At 36.8% G+C, this 14,651-nt stretch overlaps 1 protein-coding gene across 1 annotated transcript in view; it reads right to left on the bottom strand.

Moving 5' to 3' along the window:
* Positions 1-14,651, bottom strand: part of LOC146681826 (uncharacterized) — a 113,487-nt gene that overhangs the window by 72,371 nt on the left and 26,465 nt on the right. The window contains exons 11-19 of the mRNA XM_085448797.1: positions 12,975-13,265; positions 12,672-12,751; positions 12,163-12,328; positions 10,829-10,882; positions 10,657-10,725; positions 7,739-7,846; positions 3,564-3,710; positions 3,268-3,303; positions 569-685 (exon numbers count right to left, since the gene is read on the bottom strand). Of these exons, the coding sequence (XP_085304923.1) occupies positions 569-685; positions 3,268-3,303; positions 3,564-3,710; positions 7,739-7,846; positions 10,657-10,725; positions 10,829-10,882; positions 12,163-12,328; positions 12,672-12,751; positions 12,975-13,265 (1,068 nt within the window). The remainder of the gene's footprint in view (positions 1-568; positions 686-3,267; positions 3,304-3,563; positions 3,711-7,738; positions 7,847-10,656; positions 10,726-10,828; positions 10,883-12,162; positions 12,329-12,671; positions 12,752-12,974; positions 13,266-14,651) is intronic.

Raw genomic sequence — 14,651 nt, 5'->3', positions numbered from 1 at the left:
AAAACGCTACGTCCAGATGAACAGAATCAACCTTCTGGAATTTTTCAGTTGCTGAACAACTTTAACAATTTCATTTTGTGTGAAGGAAATCAAAGGACATTAGCAGTTACATCTGTCATCTTGTTATGAGGCACAATGTTAATATTTTCATGGAGAATAAGGAAATCTTCATTTTCATGTATCATTCCGACTCCTTGAGTTCATTTGCCGCTCCCATTTCAGCGCCACTACCAAAAAATATCAAAATCAGCCTTTAAATTGACTGTAAAATACAACATTTTCGTGGAGTTTTACCCCCAGTAAAGGACCAGTAAAAACTTTTTGGATGTTTTAGTTCAGTAATTATTGCTAAATTCTAGGTTTTTCTGATGGTAAAATGCATTTCCACCGAGAGCCTCAAAAAGAAAAAAAGAAATATAGAAATAAAACTGCACGATCACTAAATCACATAGAACATCTGGCCAATCACAAGTGGCATCTTAAAGAACGATTTGAAAAGTTAAAATGAACTTTTTCTTTAATAAAGCCTGAGGAATTAATAATGAGATTCATTAAATTGTGTTTGTACCTGTGGAGCCGTTGGCTAAGCAGCAGAGCAGAAACACAGCGGTGATAATGGAAGAAGAAGACATCTTCTTCACTCTTCTCATCACATTCAGGTCCAAACAGTTACTCAGTCCAAATCAGGGATACATGAATATCCATCCCACATAATAGGCCTTCTAATGACGTGAAAAAATACAACAGAACAAAAAAATGAACAAAAAACATGAAACAGAAACAAAAACAGCTGCAAACAAAGCAGAAAGCTGGCAGATGTCCAGCCACCTGATGCAATCCAGACTGTCTAGCATATTCTTAAGTTTCCCTTTTGGTTATCAATAAAATATATTCCAACAGGAATATTGCTTCAATTTCTGGCTATAGAGAGTGAGGATGACGTCACCGAACACAGCAAACAGAAAGTGAAAGTAAAAAAACAAAGAACAATAGACCAGACTGTGGTTAGAGCTGAAAATGTCTCTTGTATTTAATATTATTTATTTATTATTTAAAGTAGAGGAATCTCTCGCTCTCTCTCTCTTTCCGCTGTTATAAGTCAGCCCAGCTCACCCACTCTCTCTTTAGCTCCTCTTTATCGAAACAATCATGGATACTGACCGCGTTCGTCTTCGGGGTTCACAGCACACATAACGTTGATAGATTTGCATCGATTTCTTACACGCGCGTATTAAAAACAATGATTCTGTGATCACAAAGTTTAGACCCACCCAAAGCAGTGTGGATGTGGACGAGGCTTAAGTTGCAGTGAGGCTATCAGACAGCAGATGATGATTAATAAAGTCCATGTGATCCATAAAAGAATCATAAAGTAAAAAGATGATGATGATAAACGTGAATCTACATACCAATCAGATGGTGTCTTCTGAATCAGGGAGGAGGCGGTGTGATCCTGGGAACTGTGATCATGAAACCTGAAGCGATGCGGACCCGATCCGCCCCCAGAACCGGTCATTTCCAGGATCTGTTTGGGATCATCGTGGTGGCGTGTTTTCAAAATAATCCTTGTGAAAGAAGCGGTGTGATCCTGGCAACTATTGATTATTGATTACATATTCCACCGCGGATTCCTCGTTTTGCAGTGATAGCAATTTATTAACCTGGCAGCAGATTATGTCATACATGCCGTCTAAAGACAAAAACACAAAACATGCTGTTTATAAAGAATAAAAACGGAAGTAAGTGAATAAAAGTCACACGATTGGACTTGTGAATAGATGATTGTAGCTAATTCTGCTTATAAAAAATAAGATGAATAAGGGGAAGTAGAGTAACAAGGTCTCGATTGTCTAAAGGTTTTAATCAAAAATGAGATTTTTGCCGCTTTTTGTATGATTTTTTTTTTTCAAAGTTCTCACCAGCCTTGTTCCTCTTTTTTCTGCCAATATTGAAAGTTGTGGATTAAAAGCGCATCGTCCATCACTGTACTGTGGGTACTGTGGGTTTCACTGACTTCACAGCCTACAATCTGCTTGTTGCTGCTGCTGAGGACTTTAAAGGTTTTGGGAGTTTGACGTGTCATCAGGTTTGTTTCAGTCCAGGCAACAGCAGTCAAGTGTCCAAACTGGCGCAAAATACGCCAAAGCCTCAATTAGTAGTGGTCACGTGACTTGGGTGTCTCCTACCAGTGTTTGAGAAACTGTGAATAAAGGGTTTAAAGACTCTAACTTGGCCTGAGTCTGGCAGCCTTGTTGTCAAATCTGATAGATATGTTCATTAAATTCTCTAAACCAGGGATGTCAAACGTAAGGCCCGCGGCTATAATAAGATAAGATAAGATAAGATAAGATAAGATAACCTTTATTAGTCCCACACGTGGGAAATTTGTTTTGTCACAGCAGGAAGTGGACAGTGCAAAAGTTATGACGCAAAAATTAGAATACAATAAGAATAAATACAGTACACAACTGTACAGAATAGAATAAAATAATATACTATATACAGTAGAATAAAATAGAATAAAAATATACAATAAGATAATAGAATACGAATGCTATATACAACTGAGTAAAAATACAACGATGCCAGAAAGGATTATTGCACTTAGTGTTATTGCACATGTGTGGATGTGTGTGTTTGTTCAGTTAAAGTCTTTGTTGTGGAGTCTGACAGCAGTGGGGAGGAAAGACCTGCGAAATCTCTCCGTCCCACACCGTGGGTGCCGCAGTCTCCCACTGAAGGAGCTGCTCAGTGCTGTCACAGTCTGCTGCATTGGGTGGGAGATGTTGTCCAACAGGGATGACAGCTTAGCCGCCATTCTCCTGTCACTCACCACCTCCACACCTCGGCCGACAAAAGACTCCAATCTGGCCCCACTGCGCTGGATAGTTTTGGAAATTGTGAAGGAGGGCATAAATTTTGGACTTTTAACTGAATTTTCATACGTTTCACAAATTTTCCATTCATGCTACATGGAAGTAATAAAGTAAGAAATGACAGAAAAGTTTCTGTTTTTTCTGTTTGTTTTTTTAATAAAGAAAAGCAAAAAAATACACTTTCTTATAATTAACACAAATTATATTTTTATAATTACAGGACAGTCTGGACGTTTAGCTACCAGAACCGCTTTTTCCGTAATTTTACTTTACCTATTATTCATATGTTCATGCCAAGCCAGGAAGAACCCTGCCCATGATACAAAACTACCCAGTTCTAAGTGCTTCTCAGTCCTTTGGATTTTAAATTAACCCTGTTATGTTGACTGACCCAGAACAGAAGAGATGTCACATGTCATCTGCATCACTACAGAAAACGAAAAAATAAAATCAAAATTATAAAAGAAAATTGTAAAATAATCAATGCCAGTGTTTCTGACACTTTTGGATGAGTCAATTTGCCTAAGTTAAAATTAACCCAGGAGCATAATTGGTGTTCCTGGAAACCAACATAACAGGAGGGTTAATTATAACATATTATAGGCATCCTGCACAGATCACATGACTTCATCACTAAGGCCAGACGGTGATGATAATGTTATTTTCTGTTGTGTCTCTTCAGATCACAGTGTGCCCAGGTGCCAGGTTGTGGGACGCTGCTGTTTTCAGCCTCTTTGTTGGTGTTGACAGCTGGCTGCTGCTGGTAGCGATGCTCATAATAACGAGGCTTTTCCTGTTCTTCATCAGTCCACTGCAAATAAAGCTCCCTCAAATCTGTTAAAATAAGGACAGACAGAAGAGTCCCCTTCTCTTAATGTAATGTTTAATTAGTTAAACAAATTAAAATATTAAATGAAAATACGTTATTCTGACTCCACTCTTATTTACAGATCAAATACACCCAAGCAAACTTTTTAATGAACTTTAAAAAAAAAAAGTAAATTTAAAAAAAGGTTCAAGTGAAGTTAAATGAGATCATTTTAAATGAATAAGTGCTGCTTGCATTTGCATTTTTTCTTTAAAGAGCAGATTTAGATGCTATGTCCATAACTTAAGAGATTTTCTTAAGAGATCTTATCACAAAATGCATTTGAATTATCTGCAATTATTCAAAAAAAGTTTTAAATGTGTTTCACGTACTACAAATATAAGTAATTTAAGCATAACAACAAGTACAGTGACCCTCGACGGGGTTAGACATTTGCAAGAGAAGCGAGCATTTAGCACATCTTTGGCTACTCTCGTCAGCATCATCTCTTTTTCTGCCAGCTTTTTATCATCCATAAACCATTTGATCGTAAAGTTGTTCTCATTCTGTGCACGAAAATATAATTTCTGGATTAGTTGAAAGTTTAGACTTCAAGAATAACATCAAAAATCCAGTAAAAAATAAAAGTCCTGTAATAGAAGGGTTTGAGTGTTCTGTTATCCATAGATTTTATGTATCTGTGGATGTATGTGTGCACATGTGTGTGAGAATTTTTTTTTCCAGTGCAAGGTTCAGCAAACAATTTCTCAGGGCTTTTTTTTGTTGAAAAAATATAAATATGTATGAGTTTTTATTTGGAGGGAACTTTAGGCAATAAACTCAACATTAAAGAATTAACAAAAATGAGTGAAAACATTAATAACTGCAGAATTAATCTTTTGAAAACATGATCGACTAATCGTGACCCTAACAAGAAAAGAGAATAATTGCCCAAAGCAGCCAGTGCAAAACATCAGTTAATCTTTTCTTACACTCTGGATTATTTTCCAATTTATATAATAAAATAATAAATACATACAAACCCAAATCTTGCTGTTTTAGCAGCATCGTACAGTCAACACAGTTCAACTCATGCTTGGTTTCAGTGGAGAAGTGAAGACCTTTGTCCACAGAGTTTTCAGCAGCTTAATTATGAGTCAGTTATTTGAAGAACTCTCTATATGAAATATCAATAAAACATGAAATATTGTCCTCAGCTGACAAACACAAGTAAAACTGACATTTGTCTTATTGACTGTACACGTCATCCTCACAGTGGGTGTCTGCACACAGTCTGAGTAAAGAAAATGTGATCATGTCAACATTATAAGAGATAATCTTGATAATACATTAAAAAAATAATGATAATGCTGTATGGCAAAACTAGACAGTAACTTTGGTACATTAATAAACCAGCAGTTTTCTGTGGGTTAAATGTGTGACTAACATAGAAACAGACAGAACATTTGCTATAAAGTACATTTGTATTACCAGAATGAATGTATGTATAATGTGTTGTTACTTACCCAATACACACAAATGCACACTCGGTAAATTTCCCCCCACATTTATTCCCTCTGTGCTGTGAATCTCTGGTCTGTATCGTCCTGACTCGTCTTCATCCAGTTGAATCAGCATCATCATTTTTCCCTCTGATCACCTTTTTCTGTCTGCGATGAAAGATTATCCTTGTGTCCTTGAACCATCTCAGGCTCTCTGATTACTTTAACTTATATTTAAGTGACACAGTGAAGTTTGAGCCTGTTGCAGCGTACACACAATCATCCTGAGAGCCTTTGAAACAGAAAGATGAGATTAGCCATGTTAGAAAGGCTCTGAACGACTGTATGTCAATTTATAAAATTTGAAGGACATTGTGTTATTCATACTAAATTCAGGGCTGTACCTAAACTTTGTTCCATCTACAGACCTCTTACAAATTAGCTCCAAAGTAGCTGCCAAGAAATCACGATGCAGATAAAAAGTGTCAGACACTAACATTTAATTTCTGTGTGCATGAGCAACGCTGCTTTGCAAAGGTGTCCACATAGCATAGCTTGAGTTAGTACACAGCATGTAAACACATTTTCTGCATGTACAAATATCTTTGTGAGAATTTTCAAAATCTCCATAGAGATGTTATATCGTGTTTTAATTTGATAAATCATTGACAATCAGCTGATATTTCACATTCTTCTCAATAATGTCGACTACTTTAGAAGCTGACTACTTTTAGATTGACTGGAACTTTTTGAGATCACGACAATCATCATGACATTGCAAAGAAAACAAATACACTGTGAGTGTGCAGGTATGGTTTTGAAGAGAAGAGGCCTCGTCTGCTCTCATAGATAAAGAACAAAGCAAATGTGACACTTAGAACAAAGACTTGCTTCAGCAAATAATATATATAAATATAATCTGTGATTATATAGTCGGAGATGTTGAAGAGGTAAGCAAGAACTGTCCTAATTTGGGTGATTATTAATAATTTAGACATAAAATATAAATGTATGTTTTTCCAAAATGACTTCTTCTTAAAATCTGATAATACAAACTGATTTTTGTTGTTGCCGCTACAGGGTCCTTTTCGTTTTTTCTTTCACTGTCAGAGGAAAGTAAATTAAATTAAATTGCATAAGAAAATTAATATCCCGTCATTATTTTGTAAAATTAAACGTGTATTTTATTTCAAATAAGTGAGAAACACTTCTGTGAGTGTCGTGTGGCAAATAAGGTATGCATTGTTAATATCCGGAGATTCGGGGTGTCCCATGAAGCAAGATTAATGGGTTATTGAGATAAGCTGAACCTGAGTCAGAGCTCAAACTCTGCATCATGTTGTCACTGAAATGTGTAAGTACTCCTGTTTGGACATCTATGCAGAAAATGTTCTCTGTTGTTGTTTTTTAATTACAGCCCAAATCTGCTGACAGGTCTTTTTTTAAATATTGCTTGAACTGCAACTATAAAAAGATGTAAGTGCTTTTTATGCAATTTTTGCAAAGATATGTGTGGAAGGAAACCGTGACCTAGGACAAACTGATGGCATAAGATGTAAGTACAAGTCCTCCGGTTTGATATGCAAAAAAAAATATTGCGCTAACTTATGTGATTGCAGTTCTACAGGGATTTAAGAAAAAATATCCTAACTGAGGTTATCATAATTCATGCATGACAGGGTTAAATAACAATAATTACAATGACACACGTCATACATCTACAGTAACATTAAACGACCAGTGGGTGGCAGGGTATAGACACATCACGTTTATTGTGCAATTCTTCATCACTACAGAGTTCTGCACATAATCTGAGATCGTATTATCTCTATATAATGTTTATACATTAATATTATATTATATGAAGAAATGCTGATGATGCATTAAATAAAGACTGATGACAAAGGTGTAACACTTTTTTTAATGAGTAGATTAAAAATCAAAAACATAAAAACATAAAATACATTCATGTTCACATTGATGCCATATATATGAAAACACTAATCTGATAAGGCTGAAAAGTGTTTAGGTGACTGCACACTGTAATCTATGGTTGAGACTGACACAAAGAGAAATTCAAAGAGAAATGTGATGTTTATTGTATAACCACAATAAATCTACTCTGTTGTTAGCTACCCACAACAAATAAACATATGGTCATATTTTCTTTTTCTAATTTTCCATATTCATTGAAACAAAGTTTCCCAAGTTGTTTGTCTTCAGGCTTGTTGGTTTGGATATGCCATGTCCTTCACTTTTCTTTGTGAAAAGACTTTCTCATCATTGTGTTTCCATTTTAAGGTCAATTTTTTGCCCAGCTTGGTTTCAGAGAAACAATAAAGATACTGCCTGTTGCACCATACAGGTCAAAAACATCCTGGGAATCTTTGAATCAGACAGAAAGAAAAAAAAATCATAAAAAGATTACATCAGCCATGCTGCATGAGTCTTGAACGGTTGCTCTAACAGCCAAGATGAACTTGGCGGGAAGAAAAAAAAATGAAAGACGGAAAAACAAAACAGTCTGAATGTTGAATAATGATTACATTATATCCTGTTGTCTCCCTCCAGACCACAGTCTGCACAGAAGTCAGGCTCCGGGACGCTACCAACCAGCTGCTTATGATGATGATGCTTCTTCAATGGAAGCTCAACTTTGTCTGTTAACACAAGATTACATGTCAGACTTGCAGAATTACAACCATCTCTCACTACTTTAGGTAAAAAGCAAAGCCTGCTATGAATAGCATCATAGATTTGATAATATTGGGTCAGCTAAACAAGGACACATGCAAAAACATGGAATCTGAATTAGAGAAACAGTGCAGAGAATGGACACTGTGGTGCTGTTTGCAGGCTTTGTGAGTTTGGATTGCTTTGTGTCACTAATGTTAAATACGAGACACAAAAGGCTCATCAACTGTGAAGAGCTGGTTATAGCCTCTGAAGGTTGGGGCGAGGGGGTGCCGTTTAAATGGAGCAATGAAAACTCTCCAGAAAGACACTTATTCATTCAATAGTTCACATAAGTGTCACTGTTTAACCCCCCAAGAACAAAGATAGAGAGAACTGAGGATTTACACTAAACGTTTGTTTAATAGATGTTAAATTAAATGGTCATTGATAGTTTTTTTTTCCGTCGTTGTGTTTATATATTTCTACATAGTAAAAAATATAGTGTAAACTATCCATTCATTCATCTGTCTTCTTCAGCTTATCCAGGGCCGGGTCGTGGGGGCAGCAGCCTAAGCAAAGCAGCCCAGACCTCCCTCTCCACGGCCACCTCCTCCTGCTTATCCGAGGGAATAACAAGGCATTCCCAGGTCAGGGGAAAGATATGATCTCTCCAGCGTGTTCTGGGTCTACCCCAAGGCCTCGTCCCAGTTTGATAGTATTGGGACATATTGGGACAGATTCCCAAACCAACTCTGTTGGCTCCTTTTGATGTGGAGAAGAAGCAACTCTACTGTGAGCCCCTCCTGGATGGCTAAACTCCTCACCAAAGCTTGTGACCATAGGTGAGAGTAGGGACAAAGGGACATCAACCGGTAAGTTGAGAGCTCAGCTCTCTCTTCACCACAATGGATCGGTACAGCGTCTGCATCACTGCAGCACCAATCCATCTGTTGCTCTTCTGCTCCCTTCTCTCCTCATTTGTGAACAAGACCCTGAGATACTTAAAGTCCTCCAGTTGGGGCAGTAAGTTGTCCCTGTCCCGGAGTTGGCACTCCACCCTTTTCCGGCTGAGGACCATGGCCTCAGATTTGGAGGTGCTGATTCTTATTCCTGTCGCTTCACACTGAACTGCAAACTGCCCCAAGCTAGAGGCCATCACCCAGTGCACCCTCACTATGTGTTTTGGCATCCCAGGTCTGTCCAGCAACCTCCCCCACCACCTGATCCAACTCATCACCAGGTGGTGATCAGTTGAAAGCTCAGCACCTCTCTTCACCTGAGTGTCCAGAACATGCGGCAGCAGAGCTGATGATGCAATTATAAAATAACTCATGGATTTATAGATCACCGACCTGGGGCCTAGGTGTCCTGGTGCCACGTGCACTTATGGACACCCTTATGTTCAAAAATGGTGTTTGTTATGGACAAACTGTGGTTTGCACACACCGCCACCCAGCACACACTCCCCTATGACACCTCCTGCAGGTGGTGGGCCTACAGGAGGGTCCACATGTACCGAGTTGAAGAAAGCAGGAGTGACAGGAATTATTAGAAAAATAGGGTTTTCATTTATTTAACCTCCCAAAATTATATTTACAAAAGTCATAAATGTTGATCTCATAGAAAAAGGTCAAAGAAACAAAACTGAACTCAGGCAAAGACCTGCAAACTTAACAAACCAACTGACTGCCCAAACAAATATAACTGACCTAAACATGAAATGTCACACAAGGTTATATATAATGGCTGATCAGACCACTATGAGACATGAGAGGTAACTAAACAAAACACAATCATAATAAACTAAACACCAAAGAAGAAAATCAAAACTACTGAACCCTAAACTCAAATATTTAATTAAGTACAACTACTTTGTTTTTATTGAAAGAAAACACAGATTCTCCCCTTCAGCAGGAAGTGGTGGTGCGGTCCAATTATCCCTCTTTGCATTTAATAGTTTCAAACCCTGCCCACCACTTTTTGTCTGGCAACTCCCCGGGATCATGGCAGGTAAGAAGAAACAAAGGTTTGTCAAAAATAAAACTAAGTAATGAACTGGTATGAATACATAAGTAAACTAAATGTGTACGCTTACAAACAGAACAAATGTATCCAAACCAATCAACACAAACGTGTGTTACTGTGTTCAAAGGAAGAAATGAAAATGCACAAGAGTTACTGACTTTAGAGTGTGGCCATGGGTTTGGCCATCACAGTAACCCTATCCCAGCCAAGGTGAACTGGATCTTCTGCTGATAGGGGCTTTTGAACCACTCTTTGTCTGTCCCTCACCCAGGACCACTTTGCCATGGGGGTAAAAGCAAAAGACAACGTAGCCCCTGGGATCCCTGAGAAACCCAAACCCCTCCACTGAGATAATGTAGTGATTCAGCAGGGGATGGTGTAAACAACCAGCATAAAATATTGCAAAGGCCAAACTATTTCTTTTCTTTGACACAGTAATTTGTCTAGTAAAATCTAACACCACATGTTCAACCTGCTTTGTGATTATGAGTTTGATCTTAGTCTGCATTGTGTTGTGTTTGTAAATAAATTTTAACAAACAATTTGTAGTGCAGTGGCATGAACAATACATCTGTTTTTATTAGTGATTTGTTTGTTTTTTTATAAACAGCCTTTTTTTTAACATCTCACTATGTGCAGTGTAATAATGGAGATTACAATAACACAATATTTTCACATGTCTGTGTTTTCATGCAAAGTGCCACAGGCCGGAGTTTGCTCGTAATAATAATAATACTAAAATTAAGCATGATAATAATAATAATCTTACCCTTTATTATGTTTGCTTTTTTCTGGATACAGCAAACAATGAAAATGAAGATCACCAACAGAAGAATACCTGACAGTGAAAGAGAGGAATAAAATTGTACTTTATTTGTAATTGTACGCATGTGAAAAATAGTAAATGTGTTTTAGTTCAACAAGACTGTAACATAACATACCTGCTCCAGCGCGCACTGGAATACAGACATAAATGTCACATACCTCAGGGAAAGCTTCAAAACAATACAAGTAGAAAAATGTATTTATTAGATATGTATAATAAAATGGCCATTTTAGCCATCAACAGACAGTTGACACCACATAATATTCACAGGGCTTTAAGCATTTGTGATAAACTGGCTGATTGCAGAAACACTGCAAGCAATGGGCGTGTTTACCACAACTTCAGCTTTTTGTTAGCTTGTCCTTCAGATTTTCTTTCAACTCATCTTTGTTAAGCAATTTATGTTGTTTGTCTTTCTTTAGAATAAATTATAGTTGACAGAATAATAATTAATAAATTATTAATAAATCATTAATAAATTATTATAATTAAATTAAATTAAATTAAACATTTGAATATAAGTGCAAAAATAATATATGTACAATACAAACAATTTCTCAAAGTTTTGATTTTGATAAGACAAAATCTTTGTGGGGTTTTTGTTTTGTTTTTGGTGATTGTGTTAAAACCATGTTAAAAAAAACTAATCTGATCCATAAGCTCAGTAATGCTGTGGGTATTGAGCTGGACTCCCAGGTGGTGTCGGCAAGATAAGGACAATGCTGGATGCACTCCTTGACTTACTGGCCAGTCACAGGAGCACATTCAAAAACAGACTTAGATTACCCAAATGCACCACTTCACAACTCAGGAAATCACTCCTGCCTGTGGATATCGCCCTGTACATCTCCTCCATCTAATAACAGTCACAGTGCAATAGCTCTACCCATTGGCACATAGCACAAAAAAACAAGTTTTACAGTTTAGAGTAAAATGTCAGTCATATATATTTAAGCTCTGCAATATTCTGGATATTTATAAATGAGCTATTTGTATATATTAGAGCTATTTCTTATATTTTTTTAAAACTCTGTAATACACTGTATTATTTAATTTAGTTTAGTCTGTTAGTGTTCTCATTGTTTTGCAGCAACTGTAACCAAAAAGTATTCTGATTCTGATTAAATAGAAAATGCTGCAAAAACTTAAAAAAGAGTTAAAACGATATAACAGAAACAGGAAAAAACTGGGACACAAAATTTACTTGAATCTCTCTATCCAAAAAAATATAATGTACAATATGATACAACTTCTAAACTGAAAAAATCATTGACAATCAGCAGATATTTTTTATAATTCCAAAGAGTGTTTCAGGAAAAGCTTTAAAATAAAAGGAAAAGAAAAGTATCATGTTAGCATGTGAGCTCAATACAATGACTACTTCAGTTCATGAATATTTGGAAAAGGCACATTTGAACATTTGTACAGCTGATGGTAAATAATACTTACCAAGCTTATAGCATTCTTGTTGAACAGGCTGACTGATCTGTGAGCTGACACGGTTAGAAGCACTACAATAAAAATTGGCATTTAGCACGTCTTTGGCTACTCTCGACACCATCTTCCCTTTTTCTGCCAACTGTTTACCATCCATAAACCATTCGACCTTCTCATCCTGTAGGAGAAAACACAATTTGTTGATTAGATGAAGGTTTAGAATTGAAGTCTAACATAAAAAACTCAACCTGGCTAAAATTAGAAATATAATAATCTTTTCATACATTTTTGGTAATTTCCCAGCCTATATAATTAAATAATAGATAAAGAGAGACCCAAGCCTCACTGAAACAACATCTCTGAGTAAATGCTTGTAGACAGCACGCTTCAAATCATGCTTGGTTTCAGTGGAGGAAAAATGAGGCCTTTGTCTACAGATTCTTCAACAGCTTAGTTATGAGTCAGTTATTGGTAGAGTACTCTAACTTAATTGTACCTGAAACAATAAATATTGTACTCACCTTAATAACATTGCAAGTAAAAGAGACTTTTGTCTTGTCACCTGCACACATCACTGTTACTTTGGGCTTCTGCACACGGTCTGAGTACAGAAAATTTCTTTATATCAACATTATATAAACTACTGCTGATAATGCTTTTCTACAATAACCAACACTGTTGATTAATAAGACTGAAAAGTGACGTCATAATAAAACCAAACACTCTTAATGACAAAGTATGACTAAGACAGCTTAGCACACTTGCTTGTTGTGATAGAAGTAGTACAAACACAATAAATACACATATGATGTTATTTTCCTTACCTAATACACACAAACGCACACTCTGTAAGTTTCCCCCCACATTTAGTCCATCTTCATTGGTAACCTCTGGGATGTATCGTCCTGACTTGTCTTTGGTGAGTTGTGTCAGCTTTAGTGATCCAGTTGAATCAACATCATAATTTTTCCCTATGATCACCTGTTTCTGTCTGCGATAAAAGATTAGACTTGTGTCCTTGAACCATTTCAGTGTACCTGATTCCTTCAACTCATATCTAAGTGGCACAGTAAAGCTTGATCCTGTTGCAGCATAAACACAATCATCCTGAGAGCCTTTGAAACAGAAAAGAAGGTAAAAAAAAATCAGATGAAAAAATTAGAACAAGGCAAGTTTATTTGTATAGCACAATTCAACAACAAGGTGATTCAAAGTGCTTTACAGAGACATTAGAAACAAAAACAAATAAAAAGCATGATTTAAGCAAACAAACAAACTAATTAAAAAACAAACAAAACAGTATATAAAATCAGAACAGATAAAATCAGAACAGTAGATAAAATCAGTAGTTAAATGTAAGTTTTGAAATTTAAGCTTAAAAGTGTGGATTTGGTTCTTTATTCAAATGCAGCTGAGAATAGGTGAGTCTTCAACCTGGATTTAAATAAACTGAGTGTTTCAGCTGATCTGAGGCTTTCTGGGAGTTTGTTCCAGATATAAGGAGCATAAAAGCTGAATGCAGCTTCTCCGTGTCTGGTTCTGACTCTGGGAACTGATAAAAGACCGGATCCAGATGACCTGAGGGATCTGGAAGGTTCATACTGGGTTAGGAGGTCACTGATGTATTTTGGTCCTAAACCATTCAGAGCTTTATAGACCAGCATCAGAACTTTAAAGTCTATCCTCTGACGGACAGGCAGCCAGTGTAAAGACCTCAGAGCTGGACTGATGTGGTCCACTTTTTTGGTCTTAGTGAGGACTCGAGCAGCAGAGTTCTGAATGAGCTGTAGTTGTCTGACTGATTTTTTTAGGTAGACCTGTAAAGATGCTGTTACAGTAATCAAGCCTACTAAAGATGAATGCATGGACTAGTTTTTCCAGGTCCTGTTGAGACATCAGATCTTTTATCCTTGAAATATTCTTGAGGTGATAGTAAGCTGATTTTGTTATTGTCTTAATGTGTTTTTCTAAGTTTAGGTCTGCATCCATCACTACACCCAAATTTCTCGCCTGGTTTGTGGTTTTTAGGTGTATAGATTGAAGTTCTCTGGTGACCTGTAATCGTTTTTCTTTGGCGCCAAAGACTATTACCTCAGTTTTGTTTTTGTTTAGCTCGAGAAAATTGTGGCACAACCAGTCATTAATTTCCTCAATGCATTTACCAAGAGCCTGTACAGGGCCTTGGTCTCCTGGTGACATTGTGATATATATTTGTGTGTCATCTGCATAGCTGTGATAGTTTATTTTGTTGTTCTTTATAATCTGTGCCAGTGGGAGCATGTAAATGTTAAACAGAAGGGGTCCCAAGATGGAACCTTGGGGAACTCCACATGTGATACTTGTCTGCTCAGATGTGAAGTTACCTATTGATACAAAGTATTTCCTGTTTTCTAAGTATGTTTTGAACCAGTTTAGTACAGTTCCTGAAAGACCTGCCCAGTTCTCCAGTCGTTTGAGTAATATGTTGTGGTCAACTGTAACAAGAATGAAGAGCATACAGT

Source organism: Copadichromis virginalis, linkage group LG23, assembly GCF_057382275.1.
Source record: "Copadichromis virginalis isolate Kocher_CV1m ecotype Utaka linkage group LG23, C_Virginalis_male_GT1.1, whole genome shotgun sequence".
NCBI lineage: Eukaryota > Metazoa > Chordata > Actinopteri > Cichliformes > Cichlidae > Copadichromis > Copadichromis virginalis.
The sequence above is the reverse complement of the archived record's forward strand: the minus strand, read 5'-3'. Positions and strand labels throughout refer to the sequence as shown.